We start from the raw sequence: 18212 nt of genomic DNA on the forward strand, positions 1-18212 counted from the left end.
TTAAATCAGAGTAAGATTTCTTTTATTATTATTATTTTTCACATGTGCCACAAGTTTATTCTCAAGAAATATTTGTACCTTGATTTCTCTGGGCAACTTTCAGTATAAAAAGCAAAATGATGGAGAACGAACCTATTTTTTTCTTTTCTTTTTTTGTTTGCATTGCAAAATGTCCAAACACACAGAGAAGCAGACAATGGTAAAATAAACATCCATATATACCAGTTTCCTCAATTTGATAAATCTTAATATTTTGTCCTTTATGCTTTGTACATGTATGTTAAAAATCTGTACATTTACAGAAACATAATTTCAATCCTAAACATCCCATTATGCATGCCTTTATAAAATTAGTACATTTGCTGATATACTTCTAATGTTTCCACACTTAACAGGAGTAAGCATAATGCTCCTTAATATTTCTAATCCACATATCATATTCGAATTTATCAGATTATCCTCTTCGTCTTTGGCTCTTGTTTTCGGTCAAGATTTGATCGAGGACTACATTGTATTTTTAAAGTTCGAGTTTAACCCATAACTGTGGGGACTGAGAGAACCTGGGCAAGACGGGGGTGCTGGAAAAACCTGTCGGGACACGAATTACATCTTTCATTCCTCTTAAAAGCGTGCATGCTGCAGTGCTACAAGGCATGGCCCCTGTGGTTTATGGCAAATGTCTTGAATTCTTCTAACTCTCCACTCAGCACTCTGGCGACTCTTTCTGTAACCAAAGGCTGCTTCTTATCCTGTCCTATTTGCGCATGGAAATAAGATGGAGGCCACATCACCAGTTGCAGGGGAAACAAAATGCAAATTTCTTGTTTGCACAAACAAGGAGCAATGTGAGGCCTAGCAGCCGAAAGACCACGAGCTCCCCGCCCCAAGGGAGATTTTAAGTCCTCCAGTCCCAAGGTTACAGGGATTGGCACCCAAAATCCGAAACCTCTATCCTTCTTATACCTGTATTTGGGGATCCAGGTGCTGAGTCATGTTGCAAAGGAAGGGACCTCTCGTTTTCCAAATGGCCTCAGGCACCGTGGTGTGCTGGAAAATACCTTCTTCTCCAGGGACGTTCACGTCAGGAGTCAAGCTCAGGGCAACGGCTCCTCAGGTCCTGAGCATGCGCCAAGATTCTGGTTTGCGCTTGAGCGGGGTTCTGGCACCAAATTCAAACCCGGGTTGGGCCTCAGTGATACGGCCAAAATGCAGTTAGAAACCGTGTCTTGGCAGGCTGCCAGGGAGGAGGGAAACTGCAGTGCAGTGGGGGAAGCCCTCTGGGCAGCTTCACTTCTAACCATATGCGGCTCCAGCCCCACCTTTCCGCTAGTGTAGTCAGTGTTTAACGTGGCGAGGATCGCAAAGACTTCCGGTTCTGGATGGATAGGAAGGGTTGTACCTCAGGGAGAAAGCTCGGGCAACTCTGGCTCCACACGGCCTGAGCACTTTCAGAGAAGGGTGGACTTGTGACCTGGGGGCGGGACCAGGAAGTCCGGGGGACCCCTAGGCTGGACCCCCAGTGCTCAGGCACAGGTGGCGCTGAGTGGGGGCGGGGGGCAGAAGCCCACGCCAGAGTCTGGAGGGAAATGAGGGTTTATAACTTTGAGGACTAGCTTGCTAGGAAGCGCTGGCATTGGCTCTGAGGTGAGAGCTTTGGAGCCAGGATGTCCTTGCTAGTTGTCGCAGAGTCCCCTCCCATTCATGGAGATCCCATGCACCAGGGAACTAAACAACTGCCTAGTCCTGCAGCTTCCGCATAATGGGTTGCGGATCTAACAATGTTCCATTTCCTTTTTAGTCTTAGTCTGGAATCCCCATTGAAACCTGGCCAGCATCATAGCAATAGGCAAGCCAACATGTTTGACAAACTGACGGACTGGTGGCTATGCATGAGCTGCATTGTGTAGGAAACAAATCCGGTCTCCTGCATGGGAGGTGAGAATTCTACCACTGCACTGCTGATGCTGCACTCTGGAGTCAGGAAGACCCAGGTAAATTCCTGCTTTGTCACCTGTAAACAGGGTCAAGATAAGTAACCTGGGTAAGAGTCATGTTCCTCATTTGAAAACGAGGATATGTATAATGGCTGCTTAATGGTGTCGGTCTGAGAGTTAGATAAGTAATCACCTGTAAACAAGTAGCAAGTGTGATTATATTTAGAACACACTTTGTCCTTTTCATTGAGTGGCTTGTGTAAATTTCATAAGTGTTTTATGAGGTTGGTATTACTGTATGCATTAAAAACACAACAACAACTGAGGCTCAAGTTTGTGGAGTGATAAGCTTAAGTCCCAAGCTAGCGGTGAGGAAGTTTGGATTCAATGGGCAGGTGGGCTTTATTCCCAAGCTCAGGCCCTTTCTAATATCACACCTGTCTACAATCAGCATTGTGTCTTTTCCAGCACTTAAAAGAGTGTCCTGTCTCCAAATCTCCAATGATGTTTTGGAAGTGAATATAGATGGACTCTTACCATGTGACAAAAGGATTCTGTGATTTCCCGTGTCTCTTCAGCTCCTTATGTCAGAAAAGGTTCCTGATCCTTCCTGCCCTGGCACACTGTGTTTTAAGTTTGATTTTGTAGTGAATCCCAAGAGTCAGGCTTGTGGCCCTCAAATCAGTGTCTGAGGCCCAGGTCCCAGCTCCTGGGAAACAAATTCTTTTTAGAATAAAGCAGCTCTTAAGCAGGAGAACTCTAGGAAAAGGAATCTTGCCTGGAAGAGAATGCCCCTCTGACCTTTGACCTCTCTCCAGAGCTTCGGAGCAGAGGCAAGAGAGACCAGAAAGGAGCAGGTCCTAGATTTTCTTTGCCAGAGGAGTTCTTGATTCCCCTGACCAGACTTGGCGATATTAGACTGTGTAACAGTGGAGGGTTTGAGTAAGTTTTGAGAAGAGTGAGGTGAGCTGGGATGGTCCAGGGCTAGGCTGCCCAGGAAAGGCTACTTCATTGGAGAGCTTCCATGACTGGGTCTGTGATTGAGGGAAAACTAGCCAGAGGTGAGGAAATTGTCCTCACTTACTCCTAAACAAGAAGCCCTGGTGGCAGAAACAGTTAAGCGCTCAGCTGCTAACCGACAGGTTAGTGGTTCAAACCTACCCAGCGGCTCTGTAGGAGAAAGATCTAGCGATCTGCTCCTGTAAAGATTACAACCAAGAAAACCATATAGGGCAGGTTTACTCTGTTGCCTGGGGTTACTATAAATTGAAATTGAGTCAATAGCACCTAAAAATGACATTCCTAACTCGTGGCAGCCCCATGTGTGTCAGAGTAGAAATGTGCTCCATAGGGTTTTCTATGGCTGATTTTTCAGAAGTAGATCACCAGGATTTTCTTCCAAGGGGTGGACTGTAACCTCCAACTTTCAGTTAGCAACCCAGCACGTTAACCATTTGCACCACCCATGGGGTCACGATGAGTTGGAATCTACTTGACAGCAATAGGTTACCTTTTCTTAAATGGCCCTCAAAACTTTTCATGCTTCACTCTACAAATTCTGTGCTGCTCTCGCATGTGTTCATTACCACATATGACACTAGTGATGTTATCTTGGTCTGGCAGAGCCTCAGAATGATGATTTATTAAGAGTTTCCATGGTTACCTATCCTGACTGGTTTAACAGCTTTAAAGAAATGGAACCTGAGAGTGTCAGTGAATGTCCAAGGCCGCCTAGCTTGTGTCAGAGCCAGGAATCAAAGACAGTGCTGTTCACTCTGTCATGGCTCAGTCACCATACGCGTCTGATCAAAAGGACCTTTACAGAAACTCCAACCCAGTTTAAAGATAAATTTAAAAACTTTTTACATAATTTTATATAACTACCTAACACACTTCTGTCTTAGCTTAAACACAAAACAAAACAAACCTGTGCCGTCAAGTCGATTCTGATTCATAGCAACCCTATAGGACAGAGTAGAACTGCCCCACAAGGTTTCCAAGGCTGTAATCTTTACAGACGTAGACTGCCACACCTTTTGGTTAGCAGCTGAGTGCTTAACCACTGTACCACCAGGGGCTCCTTTACCTTAATCAGTTTCTTACTGAGGAAAACTTAAGTTATTTAAAATGAGTAAGCTTGTATATTGGAGCCCTTGTGACACAGTGGTTAAGAGCTCGGCTGCTAACCAAAAGGTTGGCAGTTTGAGTCTACCGGCCGCTCCTTGGAAACCCTATGTGCCCACTCTACTCTGTCCTATAGGGTTTCATATATGTATCTGGGGGTGAGTGGGAATGGTTGAAACCATAAGGTGAAATGGTAGAAGGAAGATTACCTAGTCATAGATTAAATACGTTTTTCATTTTCATAAATATTCCGTTGTTCCTCGTAGTGTTTGTACCATTCTGCGTTTCTGCTTACACCATATTTGGTCGTTCATCGTTCATTAATTGAGCATTTGCTGTGTAGCACTCACTGTTCTAATCAGCAGTGGACAAAATAGACAGGAGTGAAAAAATAAACAAAAATCTCTGCTGTCATGTAGCATACTTTCAGGGGAGAAACATGAACAATAAACTTTAAAAAATACATTATGCTATTTTTTTAAGTTGTTCATTGATGTTGGAAAAATATAACTGCATAAGGAGTGTGGAAGAGTGTTGGGAGGCAGATTTGAATTTTAAAGAAAATGTTAGGATTAGCTTTCCTGGAAAAGAGGTACTTGAGAAAAGCTTTTCAGCACACGAGGGAGCAAGTCATGCAGATATCTGAGGTAGAATATTTCAGGCTGAGGAAATCTCTAGTGCAAACGCCCTGAGGCAGGATTGCTCCAGGCTGCTCAATGAAGAGCCAGCAGGCCAGTGTGGCTGGGTCACTATAAGGAAGGGAAAAATGGCAGATGAGGTAAAAGGAGACAAGTCATATGGGGTATTGAAGGTGCTTGTGAGCAATCTGGTGTCTACTGGAGGGAGGTTTGAGGTAGTTATTGTGGAGGGTGAGTTATTGATTTTCTCACCTCATTGAATTATGGGCTGAGTTCCTGTGGGAATACTTCAAGGAACGGTAGGGACTATCCCTAAGAAGGTTTCACCTGGGAGAGGAGGTGGAGCATTTATCCACTGGCTTCCACCCTTGAACACATTCAATTCCCTTATCAGATAAATGATGTGCCAATACTTTCTTTCAATCCAGGAGTACTTTTTCAGCTTCTTGATGGTGTCTACAAAGCACAAAAGTTTTTAAATAATAAAGTCCAATTTATGTAATTTTTTTTTTCCACTTGGACTTTTGGTGTCATATCTGAGACCATTGCCTAATCTAAGGTCATAAAGATTTACTTCTGTGTCTTCTATAAGTTTCATAGTCGTCAAGTTGATTGTGACCGGTAATGATTCTATGGGAGAGACTAAAATTGTCCCATAGGGTTTCCAGGGGCTGGTGGATTCAAACTGCCGATAGTCTTGGTTAGCAGCCGAAGCCCTTAACTCTTATAGCTTTAGCTTTGGCTCTTACATTTAGGACATGATTCATTTTGAGTTAATGAAACTCAATTGACTATAAATCTAAGGATTTATTTCTGGCCTCTCCATTCTATTCCACTGATCCATATGTCTATTTTATGTCCAGTCTATTCCATCAAATCATCCATAAGGATGCTCATAGCACACTGTCTTGGTTACTGTAGCTCTTTAAAAAAAAAAGCTCTTTAGTAGAGTAAAAATTCAGATTTTGAAATCGGGAAGTGGTAGTCCTCCCTCTTTGTTCTTTTCCGAAGTGTTTGGCAAATCTGTATCCCTTGTGTTTCCATATAAGCCCCCTTCCCCGCCCCCTTTTTTGTATGAATTTGAAGATCAAGCTGTCGGTATTAACAAAGAATCATTTGGGCTCTGAGAAATCCTTGGCAGGAGAGATCTTTAAAAGAAAATCTTTCGCCAACAGGCTAAATTATGAAATTATAAAAATGGAGCAGCGGCAAAAGATTTACTTGAAAATGGAAGGCGGTGCTTTATGGGAAATGTAGTCTTGTATTGACTCCTCGAGCAGCACTCTGGGAACAGGATTCTGGACTCCTTCTGCGCATGTATGGTGGTAGCCTAGTCCGTTCATTCCAGAACGCTTGGTGTTTACTCGGAAAGCGGGTTGCAGGTAAGGTAAGAACGGGTGCGGACCATGTACGCGGTGTAGGCTTTTGCACAGGGGTGGCAGCGGGAAGGCCCTGGGAAACTCTACTGCTGCCCCTTCGTGGCCTGTAGGGGCGACCCCTAGCTTCGGCCCCTAAGCTCTCAGAGCGCAGATGACGTAAGAGTGCAAGGGGACCATCCCCAAGGTGTGGGCTCGTGCCCAGGGGGTGGAGCAGGAAACCCTTGGAACCCCCAGTGCGTGGCCGGCGGGGTGATCCCCAGCCCGGGTCCGCGGGCTCCGGTGGCGCTGGGACCACTGAGTTCTCATCAGGAGGAGGTGCTCTGTGAGGCGGGGGGTGGGATATTGTGGGCCCAGCCCGGTGTTCGCACAACCAGGATAAATCCATGTTGTGCACAGGAAGGCAGTTCGTGTTTATAACGTTGATGATGAACTTGCCCTGAATCGCGGGTGGTGGGTCTGCAGTGAGAGCTTGAGTTCTGTGAGCCAGAACCAAAAAACCGTACCCTGTTGTCGTTCCTCAGTTCTGACTCATGGCAATCCTGTGTGTTTCAGAGTAGCCCTGTGCTCCAAAGGGTTTTCAATGATTGATCTTTCAGAAGTAGATTTCCAAGCCCCACTACCCCTTTTGTTTTTTGAGACGTCTCTGGGTGAATTCGAACCACCAACTTTTCAGTTAGTAGCTGAGTGCTTAGCCATTTGCATCATGCCACAAGGAAATGGTATTACTATACACATTCCAGACAAAACAAAACTGGGGCTCTGGCTGATAGAGTGATATGCTCAGGCCACAAGTTAGTGGAGACAGGCTTGGATCCAATGGCAGATGTGCTTCACTCTCAGTCTCGGGCCCTTTCTAACGTCGTACCTGCCTACAACCAGCATTGCAGCCTTCATAGCACTTGAAAGAGTGGCCTGTCTCCAAATCCTGAGTGACATAATTGGTAGCGAATGTAGATGGGGTGAGATCAGGTGGCAAATGTATTCTTGAATTTCTAGTGTCTTCGGAGTTTCTGTGTGCTGCAAATGGTTAATGCACTTGCCAGCTAACCAAGAGATTGGAGGTTCAAGTCCACCCAGAGATGCCTGGGAAGAAAGGCCAGGTGATCTACTGACAAATCAGCCATTGAAAACCCTATGTGGCACTATTTTACTCTGACATATATGGGGTTGCCATGAGTTGGAATTGGTAAATGGTTTAAGTGTCTCATCAGGTCCCTTGGATCAGACGGAACTTCCTGGCCGCTCCTGCACTGGCTGGCTGTCTATCATTTAAGTCCAATATTATAATAGATTCCAAGAGTCAGAGTTTTGGCCTTAATTTGTTTCCCAGGCCCAGGTCCCAGATTCCCTGGATCAAAGCAGTACTTGTGAACCAGGGAATCTCCAGGAACAGGAATCTTACCTGGAAGAGAATGCGCCTCTGACCTTTGAGCCCTTCCCAGATCTTTAGAACAGAGGTTAAAGGGCCCAGCAGGAGCAGGTCCAACATTTTCTTGGCCAGAAGCAGCTCTTGATCTTGCTGCCCAGAATGAGCCAGACTTGGTGATGCTGCCGCCTCCAAAAGCCACTGCAGACTGTGTGGCAGTGGAGGATTCAGGCCAGTTTTGAGAAGAGCTGTGATGGTGCAGGAGTAGTCTGCCCAGGAAGGGCCACTTCATTGGAGATTTTGTGTGTGCAAGGTCTGGGGGTGAGGGGAAACCAGCCAGAGGAAGGAAATTCTGTTCCACCTATTCTGAAATGTCCCAAAATCTTTTTGTTCTTCGCTCTTTACACATTCTGGGCTGCTGTCACACATATCCATCAACACTTAATAGCACTAGTGATGTTATCCTGGGCTCAGAGAAATGCAGAATGATGGTTCACTGAGGTTTCCAGAGTACTCTGACTCATTTAAGAGCTTTAAACAAATGGCATCTGGGAGCATCAGTGAGCAGTCAAGGGCGAGCAAGTTTGTGAGAGGCAGGAGTCAAAGACATGCCGTTCCCTCTGTCAAGAGTCAGCCACCAAAAGGCTTTGATTAAAGGGGCCTTTTCAGAAGCTGCAACTCAGTTTAAACATAATTTTTACAATTCCTTGAAATCCCTGTCGTCACTCAAGGCTTAAACAGTATACCAGGAAAATAGGTAAATGATGCAGGCTGGGTATTTTACTGCTACATTAATTTTGGTGAAAAAGAGTGTTTTATCCTTTGGTGTACTCTTTTTTTTTTTTAAAGGTATCTCTCCAGTATATGCATATTGATTTAAATATATGTTGTTGTTAGTTGCCGTCAAGTCGATTTAGACTCATGGCAACCCCACGCATGCAGAATAGAACTGCCTTTGGTATGTTTTAATTTTGCTAACCATTTCTTGTTTTTAGTTTTTTTTTTTCCTGTTAATCAGTTTTAAGAATACATAAATCACTGCTAAATGAATAAAAAAAAAATGAATAAAGTTCCTATTTAACAAATGAAAAGATTCAAGTTTATGTGATCACTTTAAAGTCTCATGTGACAAGTTTATGTGATCACTTCAAAGTCTCTTGTGGACAGGTGTTGCTGTCTGTATGTGATCCATTCCAAGTGCTAAAGGGCATATCAGCATCAGGAGGCTGCTCCCCGCCTGAGGTACTGAGATTTGGAAGATAAATCTAGTTGTTTTAAGTCAAGCAGATCTCGTAACACCAGTCATCTTTCTGTCCCCACAGCTAAACCTTTGCAATTCCCTACAGTCTCCCAAGAGCAGCAGAAAATGAACACGTCTCAGGTGAGCTGTTTATGTTCCCCACTTTGTATTGTGATGGATTTATGAGGTTTATCAGGGTCCATGCGTTAACTGGAAAAGGAAAAACAGAAGTAGATTAAGTCAGTCTTGAGGGAAAATAATATACGGTTTCCCCATTAACTCTAGTGTTTACTGTTGGCTTTTTTTTTAAATAATTTTTATTGTGCTTTAAGTGAAAGTTTGCAAATCAAGTCAGTTTCCCATATACACCACGCTACACACTCCCGATTACTCTCCCCTTGATGAGACAGCCTGCTCTCTCCCTCCACTCTCTCTTTTCGTGTCCATTTTGCCAGCTTCTAACCCCCTCCACCCTCTCATCTCCCCTCCAGGCAGGAGATGCCAGCATAGTCTCAAGTGTCCATGTCACCAGCATCCCTCTCCAACCTATTGTCTAGTCCAATCCATGTCTGAAGAATTGGCTTTGGGAATGGTTCCTATCCTGGGTCAACAGAAGGTCTGGGGGCCGTGACCACAGTGGTCCTTCTAGTCTCAGTCAGACCATTAAGTCTGGTCTTTTTATAAAAATTTGGGGTCTGCATCCCACTGCTCTCCTGCTCCCTCAGGGGTTCTCTGTTGTGTTCCCTGTCAGGGCAGTCATCGGTTGTAGCCAGGCACCATCTAGCTAACCTGGTCTCAGGATGATGTCGTCTCTGGTTCATGTGGCCCTTTCTGTCTTTTGGGCTCCTAATTGCCTTGTGTCCTTGGTGTTCTTCATTCTCCTTTGATCCAGGTGGGTTGAGACCAGCTGATGCATCTTAGATGGCTGCTTGCTAGCGTTTAAGACCCCAGACGCCACTCTTCAAAGTGGGATGCAGAATGTTTTCTTAATAGATTTTATTATGCCAATTGACTTAGATGTTCCCTGAAACCATGGTCCCCAGACCCCTGCCCCTGCTATGCTGGCCTTCGAAGCATTCAGTTTATTCAGGAAACTTCTTTGCTTTTGGTTTAATCCAATTGTGCTGCCCTGCCCTGTATTCTGTGCTGTCTTTCCCTTCACCTAAAGTAGTTTTTATTTTATTTTATTTTTTTTATCCAATTAGTGAATACCCCTCTCCCGCCCTCCCTCCCTCCCCCCTCTCGTAACCACAAAAGAATGTTTTCTTCTCAGTTTAAACTATTTCTCAAGTTCTTATGATAGTGGTCTTATACAATATTTGTCCTTTTGCAACTAATTTCACTCAGCATAATGCCTTCCAGTTTCCTGCATGTTATGAAATGTTTCACAGATTCGTCACTGTTCTTTATCGATGCGTAGTATTCCATTGTGTGAATATACCATAATTTATTTATCCATTCATCCGTTGATGGGCACCTTGGTTGCTTCCATCTTTTTGCTATTGTAAACAGTGCTGCAGTAAACATGGGTGTGCATATATCTGTTCATGTAAAGGCACTTATTTCTCTAGGATATATTCCAAGGAGTGGGATTGCTGGATGGTCTGGTAGTTCTTTTCCTAGCTTTTTAAGGAAGCGCCAAATCAATTTCCAAAGTAGTTGTACCATTTGACATTCCCACCAGCAGTGTAGAAGTGTTCCAGTCTCTCCACAGCCTCTCCAACATTTATTATTTTGTGTGTTTTGGATTAATGCCAGCCTTGTTGGAGTGAGATGAAATCTCGTTGTAGTTTTGATCTGCGTTTCTCTAGTGGCTAATGATCGTGAACATTCCTCATATATCTGTTAGATACCTGAATGTCTTCTATAGTGAAGTGTCTATTCATATCTTTGGCCCATTTTTTAATTGGGTTGTCTTTTTGTAGTTGAGTTTCTGCAGTATCATGTAGATTTTAGAGATCGGCGCTGATCAGAAATGTCATAGCTAAAAACTTTTTCCCAGTCTGTAGGTGGTCTTTTTACTCTTTTTGGTGAAGTCTTTGGATGAGCATAGCTGTTTGATTTTTAGGAGCTCCCAGTTATCTAGTTTTTCTTCTACATTCTTTATAATGTTAATGATCGTGAACATTCCTCATATATCTGTTAGATACCTGAATGTCTTCTATAGTGAAGTGTCTATTCATATCTTTGGCCCATTTTTTAATTGGGTTGTCTTTTTGTAGTTGAGTTTCTGCAGTATCATGTAGATTTTAGAGATCGGCGCTGATCAGAAATGTCATAGCTAAAAACTTTTTCCCAGTCTGTAGGTGGTCTTTTTACTCTTTTTGGTGAAGTCTTTGGATGAGCATAGCTGTTTGATTTTTAGGAGCTCCCAGTTATCTAGTTTTTCTTCTACATTCTTTATAATGTTTTGTATACTGTTTATGTATGTATTAGGGCTCCTAACGTTTTCCCTATTTTTTCTTCCATGATGCTTATCGTTTTAGATTTTATATTTAGGTCTTTGATCCATTTTGAGTTAGTTTTTGTGCATGGAGTGAGGTATGAGTCTTATTTCATTTTTTTGCAGATGGATATCCAGTTATGCCAGCACCATTTGTTAAAAAGACTGTCTTTTCCCCATTTAACTGTTTTGGGGCCTTTGTCAAATATCAACGGCTTATATGTGGATGGATTTATATCTGGATTCTCAATTCTGTTCCATTGGTCCATGTGTCTGTTATTGTACCAGTACCAGGCTGTTTTGACTACTGTGGCTGTATAATAGGTTCTAAAATCAGTTAAAGTAAGGCCTCCCACTTTGTTCTTCTTTTTCAGTAATGCCTTATTTATCCGGGGCCTCTTTCCCTTCCATATGAAGTTGGTGATTTGTTTCTCCATCTCATTAAAGAATGAGATTTGGGTTGGATTTGGGATTTGGATCAAATTTGCATTAAATGTGTAGATCACTTTTGGTAGAATAAACATTTTTATAATGTTAAGTCTTCCTATCCACGAGCAAGGTATGTTCTTCCACTTATGTAAGTCTCTTTTGGTTTCTTGCAGAAGTGTACTGTAGTTTTCTTTTATAAGTCTTTTCCATCTCTGGTAAGATTTATTCCTAAGTATTTTATCTTCTTGGGGGCTACTGTAAATGGCCTTGATTTGGTGATTTCCTCTTCAATGTTCTTTTTGTTGGTGTAGAAGAATCCAACTGATTTTTTGTATGTTTATCTTGTATCCCAATACTCTGCTGAACTCTTCTATTAGTTTCAGTAGTTTTCTGGAGGATTCCTTAGAGTTTCCTGGGTATAAGATCATGTCATATGCAAATAGAGATACTTTTGCTTCTTCCTTGCCAATTTGGATGCCCTTTATATCTTTATCTAGCCGAATTGCTCTGGCTAGGACTTCCAGCACAATGTTGAATGAGAGTGGTGATAAAGGGCATCCTTGTCCCGTTCCCGATCTCAGTGGGAATGTTTTCTGGCTCTCTCCATTTAGGGTGATGTTATGTTGAGGGATTTTCCTTCTGTTCCTGTTTTGCTGAGAGTTTTTATCATGAATGAGTGCTGAACTTCGTCAAATGCCTTTTCTGCATCAATTGATAAAATCATGTGATTCTTGTCTTTTGTTTTATTTATGTGGTGGATTACACTATTTGTTTTTCTAATGTTGAACCATCCCTGCATACCTGGTAGGAAGCCCACTTGGTCATGCTGAATTATTTTTTTTGATATGTTGTTGAACTCTATTGGCTAGAATTTTGTTGAGGATTTTTGCATCAACATACATGAGGGATATAGGTCTATAATTTTCTTTTTTTGTGGTGTCTTTACCTGGTTTTGGTATCAGGGATATGGTGGCTTCACAGAATGAGTTTGGTAGTATTCCGTCCTTTTGTATGCTCTGAAATACCTTTAGCAGTAGTGGTGTTAACTCTTCTCTGAAAGTTTGGTAGAACTCTGCAGTGAAGCCGTCTGGACCAGGGCTTTTTTTTGTTGGGAGTTTTTTGATTACCATTTCAATCTCTTCTTGTGTTATGGATCTATTTAGTTGTTCTACCTCTGTTTGTGTTAATTTAGGTAGGTAGTGTGTTTCTAGGAATTCATCCATTTCTTCTAGGTTTTCAAATTTGTTTGAGTATAGTTTTTCATAGTAATCTGATACGATTCTTTTAATTTCAGTTGGGTCTGTTGTAATATCGCCCATCTCATTTCTTATTCAGGTTATTTGCTTCCTCTCCTGTTTTTCTTTTGTCAGTTTGGCCAGTGGTTTTTCAATTTTATTGAGTTTTTCAAAAAACCAGCCTTTGGTCTTGTTAATTCTTTCAATTGTTTTTCTGTTTTCTGTTTCATTTAGTTCAGCTCTAATTTTTATTATTTGTTTTCTTCTGGTACCTGTGGGTTTCTTTTGTTGCTCTCTTTCTATTTGCTCAAGTTATAGGGATAATTCTTTGATTTTGGCCCTTTCTTCTTTTTGTATGTGTGCATGTATTGATATAAATTGGCCTCTGAGCACAACTTTTGCTGTGTCCCAAAGGTTCTGATAGGAAGTGTTTTCATTCTCATTGGATTCTCTTAATTTCTTTATTCCATCCTTAATGTCTTCTATAATCCAGTCTGTTTTGAGCAGGGTATTGTTCAGTTTCCAAGTGTTTGATTTCTTTTCCCTGCTTTTCCTGTTATTGATTTCTACTTTTATGGCTTTATGGTCAGAGAAGATGCTTTGTAATATTTCAATGTTTTGGATTCTGCTAAGGCTTGCTTTATGACCTAATATGTGGTCTATTCTAGAGAATGTTCCATGTGCACTAGAAAATAAAGTATATTTGGTTGCTGTTGGGTGGAGTGTTCTGTATATCTATGAGGTCAAGCTGGTTGATTGTAGCATTTAGATCTTCCGTGTCTTTATTGATCTTCTTTCTGGATGTCTTGTCCTTTACCAAAAGTGGTGTGTAGAAGTCCCCTGCTATTATTGTGGAGCTGTCTATCTCACTTTTCAACGCTGATAGAGTTTGTTTTATACATCTTGCAGCCCTGTCATTGGGTGCATAAATTTTTAATATGGTTATATCTTCTTGGTATATTGTCCCTTTAATCATTATATAGTGTCCTTCCTTATCCTTTCTGATGGATTTAACTTTAAAGTCTATTTTGTCAGAAATTAATATTGCCACTCCTGCTCTTTTTTGATTGTTGTTTGCTTGATATATTTTTTCCATCCTTTCAGTTTTAGTTTGTTCGTGTCTCTTAAGTCTAAGGTGTGTCTCTTGTAGGCAGCATATAGATGGACCTTGTTTTTTAATCCATTCTGCCACTCTCTGTCTCTTTATTGGTGCATTTAGTCCATTTACATTCAGGGTAATTATGGATAGGTATGAATTTAGTGCTATGATTTTCATGTCTTTTTGTGTGTGTGGACAGTTTCTTTTTCCCACTTGATTTTATGTGCTGAGTAGATTTTCTTTATATATTATCCTTTCCTCATATTATTGTTGTTGATTTTGTTTCTGCTGAGTCTGTATTTTTCCCTTGTCTTTTATTTTGATGAGTAGGATAGTTTGTCTCCTTTGTGGTTACCTTATTATTTACTTCTATTTTTCTAAATTTAAAACTAACTTTTATTTCTTTGTATCGCCATATCTTCCTCTGCATATGGAAGGTGTCTGATTACATTTCTTAGTCCATCTTTATTATTTTAATGTTGTCTTCTTTTATATAATGACATTGCCGTTACCCTGTGTTGGGCTTTTTTTTTTTTTTTAATCTTGCTTTGTTTTTTTGGATTTCCCTGTCTAGGTTGACTTCTGTTTGCTCTGCCCAGTGTTCTAGTCTTGGGTTGATTCCTGATATTATTGATTTTCTAACCAAAGAACTCCCTTTAGTATTTCTTGTAGTTTTGGTTTGGTTTTTACAAATTCCCTCAAATTTTGTTTATCTGGAAATGTCTTAATTTCACCTTCATATTTAAGAGACAGTTTTGCTGGATATATGATTCTTGGCAGGCAATTTTTTTCCTTCAATTTTTTGAATATGTCATCCCATTGCCTTCTTGACTTCATGGTTTCTGCCAAGTAGTCCAAGCTTATTCTTATTGGCTCTCCATTATAGGTGACTTTTCTTTTATCCCTTGCTGCTCTTATAATTGTCTCTTTATCTTTGGTTTTGGCAAGCTTGATTATAATATGTCTTGGTGACTTTCTTTTAACATCTACCTTATGTGGAGTTCGACTTGGATAGATATCTTCTCATCTTTCAGAATATCAACAAATCTTCAACAATTCCTCTCTGTATTTTCTGTTATCCCTCCCTGTTCTGGTGCTCCAATCACTCGTAGGTTATTTCTCTTGATAGAGTCCCACATGATTCTTAATGTTTCTTCTTTTTTTTTAAATCCTTTTATATGATTTTTCTTCAAATATATTAGTGCCAAGTGATTTATCTTCGAGTTCAGAAATTCTAGCTTTTGCTTGCTCAATTCTGCTCCTCTGACTTTCTACTGAGTCATCTAATTCTGTAATTTTATTGTTTATCTTCTGAATTTCTGATTGCTGTGTATGGATTTTTCCAGCTTTTCATTGTGTTCCTGAATAATGTTTCTGATTTCTTCAGTTGCTTTATTTGTGTCCTCCTTGGCTTGTTCTGCGTATTGCCTCATTTCCTTCCTGATGTCTTGAAGGGTTCTGTATATTAAACTTCTGTATTCTAACCAAAACCAAACCAAGCCCAGTGCCGTTGAGTCAATTCTGATTCATAGTGACTCTATCTGATAGTTCCAGGAATGCACTTTGATCTAGAAGATCCCTGGATTCTTTGTTTTGAGAGCCTGTTGAGGTGATCATGGTCTGTTTCTTTATGTGACTTGATATCGACTGTTGTCTCTGAGCCATCGATAAGTTTTTGTGTTAGTTTATGCTTGCTTACTGTGTTGTAGCTGCTTGCTTTGTTTTGTTTTGGTATACCCCTGTGCGTTGCTTGAGTGAGCTAGCTTGATTATTTTCACCTTTGGAGCTCTGGTGTCCTGTCCCCAGCTGGCTAGAGCTGTTATCAGGTATATCAGTCTAGGAGCCCATTCAGTTTTCTTGTATGAATTCAGCTCAGGTTTCCAGGTAGCTGATATCAAGTGTGTGGTACAGGCTCTGTCCTACAGTCTTAGAGGGGCAGGGGTGATTGGAGTATGTACCAGTATCTGATTGGAGCAGGGGGTCACGGTCTGAACAAGGCAAGGGGCTGAGAACCGAGCCCCGAATGTCTCTGAGAAAAACACGTCTCTGTTCCCTAGAGCATGCTGGTGGGTGGGCTCTGCAGAGGGACCATGGGCACCCAAAGTTTTTGGTTGTAAGGACTGGGAAGTACCAGTTATCTTTGGACCCCTGTCGTGGGTGGCTGGGTGACCTGAGTGGGGCTACCAGTCCTTATGTCCCTGTTGTGGGTAGGTGAGGACCTTGTTTAATAGGCAAAGCAATGTCAAATGTCAGACACCCCTCTCTCCACCTCACAGCTGAAACGGTTGGAGTCTGCAACAAGGGCGTATTCTCCTGAAATAGGCCCACACAGGTCCATGTAGAAGGGAAAGGTGCTCAAGGTCCACGGACGGTTTATGCCTGGACAGGAGCTGCTTTTGTCCTGAGCTCCCCCGGTTAATGGAGCTAGCAAATTATCTTTTCCCCCCAGTTGCAAATTTTTTCCTTCCCCAAGGCCGAGAGGACGGCTCTAGGTGCTCACCAGGGTCTATCTCAAGCCCAGGGATTCAGCCACTGAAGCCTGCTTGGGGGTTGCGGGGGTTCGGTAACATATATGCAAGTATTTAGCTTTTGCCGAGAGCACGCCGTTCTCCTCAGGTTCCGGAGGTGTGAGCGGGCTGTGTGGCTGTCTGCTTCTCCCTGAGGAAGCCGCAGGCGAATGCTAGTACCAGCCCGCTGGCGCCACTGCCGCCACCGCTCAGGGAATGGTGCCTGAGGGCTCCCCGCGATTCAGGTCCGGTAACTCCTCTCCACTTCTGAATGGCCTCTTCTTCCCCCTGCCCCTCTGTTTGTTGTCTAAGCTTGCCTTTGTTGCTCAGGGCTCCCAGCTTGTCGCAAATATACTCGTTTCACTTGTTTTTTGGGGTCTTTGTTGTAAAGAGGGCTCAACGGAAGCATCTGTCTTTTCCGCTACCTTGGCTCCACTACTGTTGGCTTTTGATAGGTAATTTTGGTCAGAGTAAGTAGCTTCCTCCCAGTTACCAGTTTGCTTAGATTTCAGTTTAGTCATGGATATGTATTGAATTATATTGAATACTTTTTCTGTATGTGTTAGAACAAAGATAAAGCTTATTTCTTTTATCTTTCAAATATTTTAAATTATTTTATCTTTTTTGTTGTTGAGAATATACACAGCAAAAAGTACACCAATTCAACGGTTTCTGCATTTTGAATTCAGTGATATGGATTACATTCTTCAAATTGTGCAGCCATTCTCACCCTCCTTTTCTACGTCGTTTCTCCCCCATTAGCACAAACTCATTGTCCCCTAAGGTTCCTGTCTAAACTTTTGAGTTGTTGTCAATTTGATCCCATATAGGTAGATCTTAACAGAGCACAATGCTCAATGCAGACATTCTTTACTAGTTAAGCTAGCAAGAAGATTTCAGAGGGTATTTTTGGCTCTCATGGCAGTAGTTTTGGGAGCGGGGGGTGGTTCATCCAGCCACCATGGCTCCAGAAATTCTGGATTGCGTATGAAATTCTGTCCTGTGAGTTCCCCCTTTTGATCAGGGTTCTTCTACGGAGTCTCTGATCAAAATGTTCAGTAAAGTGAGCCAGGCACCATCCAAGGCAAAAGAGGCAGTTGTTCATGGATGCAATTAGCTGTACATCCATTTCTTCCTACTGTTCCTCACTTTCTTTGTTGCTCCAGGCAAATAGAGACCAGTTGTGCCTTGAAGGGCAGGCTGTAAGTTTTTAAGACCCCAGGCACTCAACGAACTAGGAGGTAGAACAGAAACACTAAACATGTTAGGCTAATTAACTGGGATGTCCAATGAAACCGTGACCCTCAACCTCCAAACCAAGGAACTAAATCCCATGAGGTTTTGGTTATGCATAAGCAGCCTCAGCAGTTACGCTTTTTTTTGTTTTGTTTTGTTATTGTGAATATATCTGTGACACAACTTTTGCCAGTTCAGCTTTTTACAGGTGTACAACTTACTGACAGCAATTGCAATAATGGACTCTGCAACATACCCTTAATCAGTGTGGTTTTTTCATCACTGTAAACCGAAACTCAGTACTCCATAAGTAATAACCTGCCTCCCCCCAGCCCCTAGTGATGACTAATAAACTTTGGTCTCTGTGTATTTGCCTTTAAAATTTTTTAATAGTATAATAGATTTTCTCATGTTAACTCATTCTTGAATTCCTATATAAAACCAAAAATCTGTTGCTGTTGAGTCGATTCCGACTCATAGTGACCCTATAGGACAGAGCAGAATTGTCCCATAGAGTTTCCAAGGAATGCCTGGTAGATTTGAACTGCCGATCTTTTGGTTAGCAGCTGTAGCTCTTAACCA

The 18212-nt window shown here is 41.9% G+C and overlaps 1 protein-coding gene across 3 annotated transcripts in view; it reads left to right on the forward strand.

Annotated features, from left to right (window-relative positions):
• The first annotated feature begins 5960 nt into the window (after positions 1-5960).
• Positions 5961-18212, forward strand: part of LOC100674703 (zinc finger protein 782-like) — a 53135-nt gene continuing 40883 nt past the window's right edge. For 2 of the 3 annotated variants that reach the window (XM_010587472.3, XM_023544669.2), the window contains exons 1-2: positions 5961-6078; positions 8764-8822. In XM_010587472.3, coding sequence (XP_010585774.3) covers positions 6012-6078; positions 8764-8822 — 126 coding nt within the window. In that variant the 5' untranslated portion in view covers positions 5961-6011. Of the gene's footprint in view, positions 6084-8763; positions 8823-18212 lie in introns of all 3 variants that reach the window. The other variant, XM_023544670.2, reaches the window with a different exon arrangement.

The sequence above is a fragment of the Loxodonta africana genome, chromosome 9, assembly GCF_030014295.1.
Source record: "Loxodonta africana isolate mLoxAfr1 chromosome 9, mLoxAfr1.hap2, whole genome shotgun sequence".
In the NCBI taxonomy this organism is placed as follows: domain Eukaryota; kingdom Metazoa; phylum Chordata; class Mammalia; order Proboscidea; family Elephantidae; genus Loxodonta; species Loxodonta africana.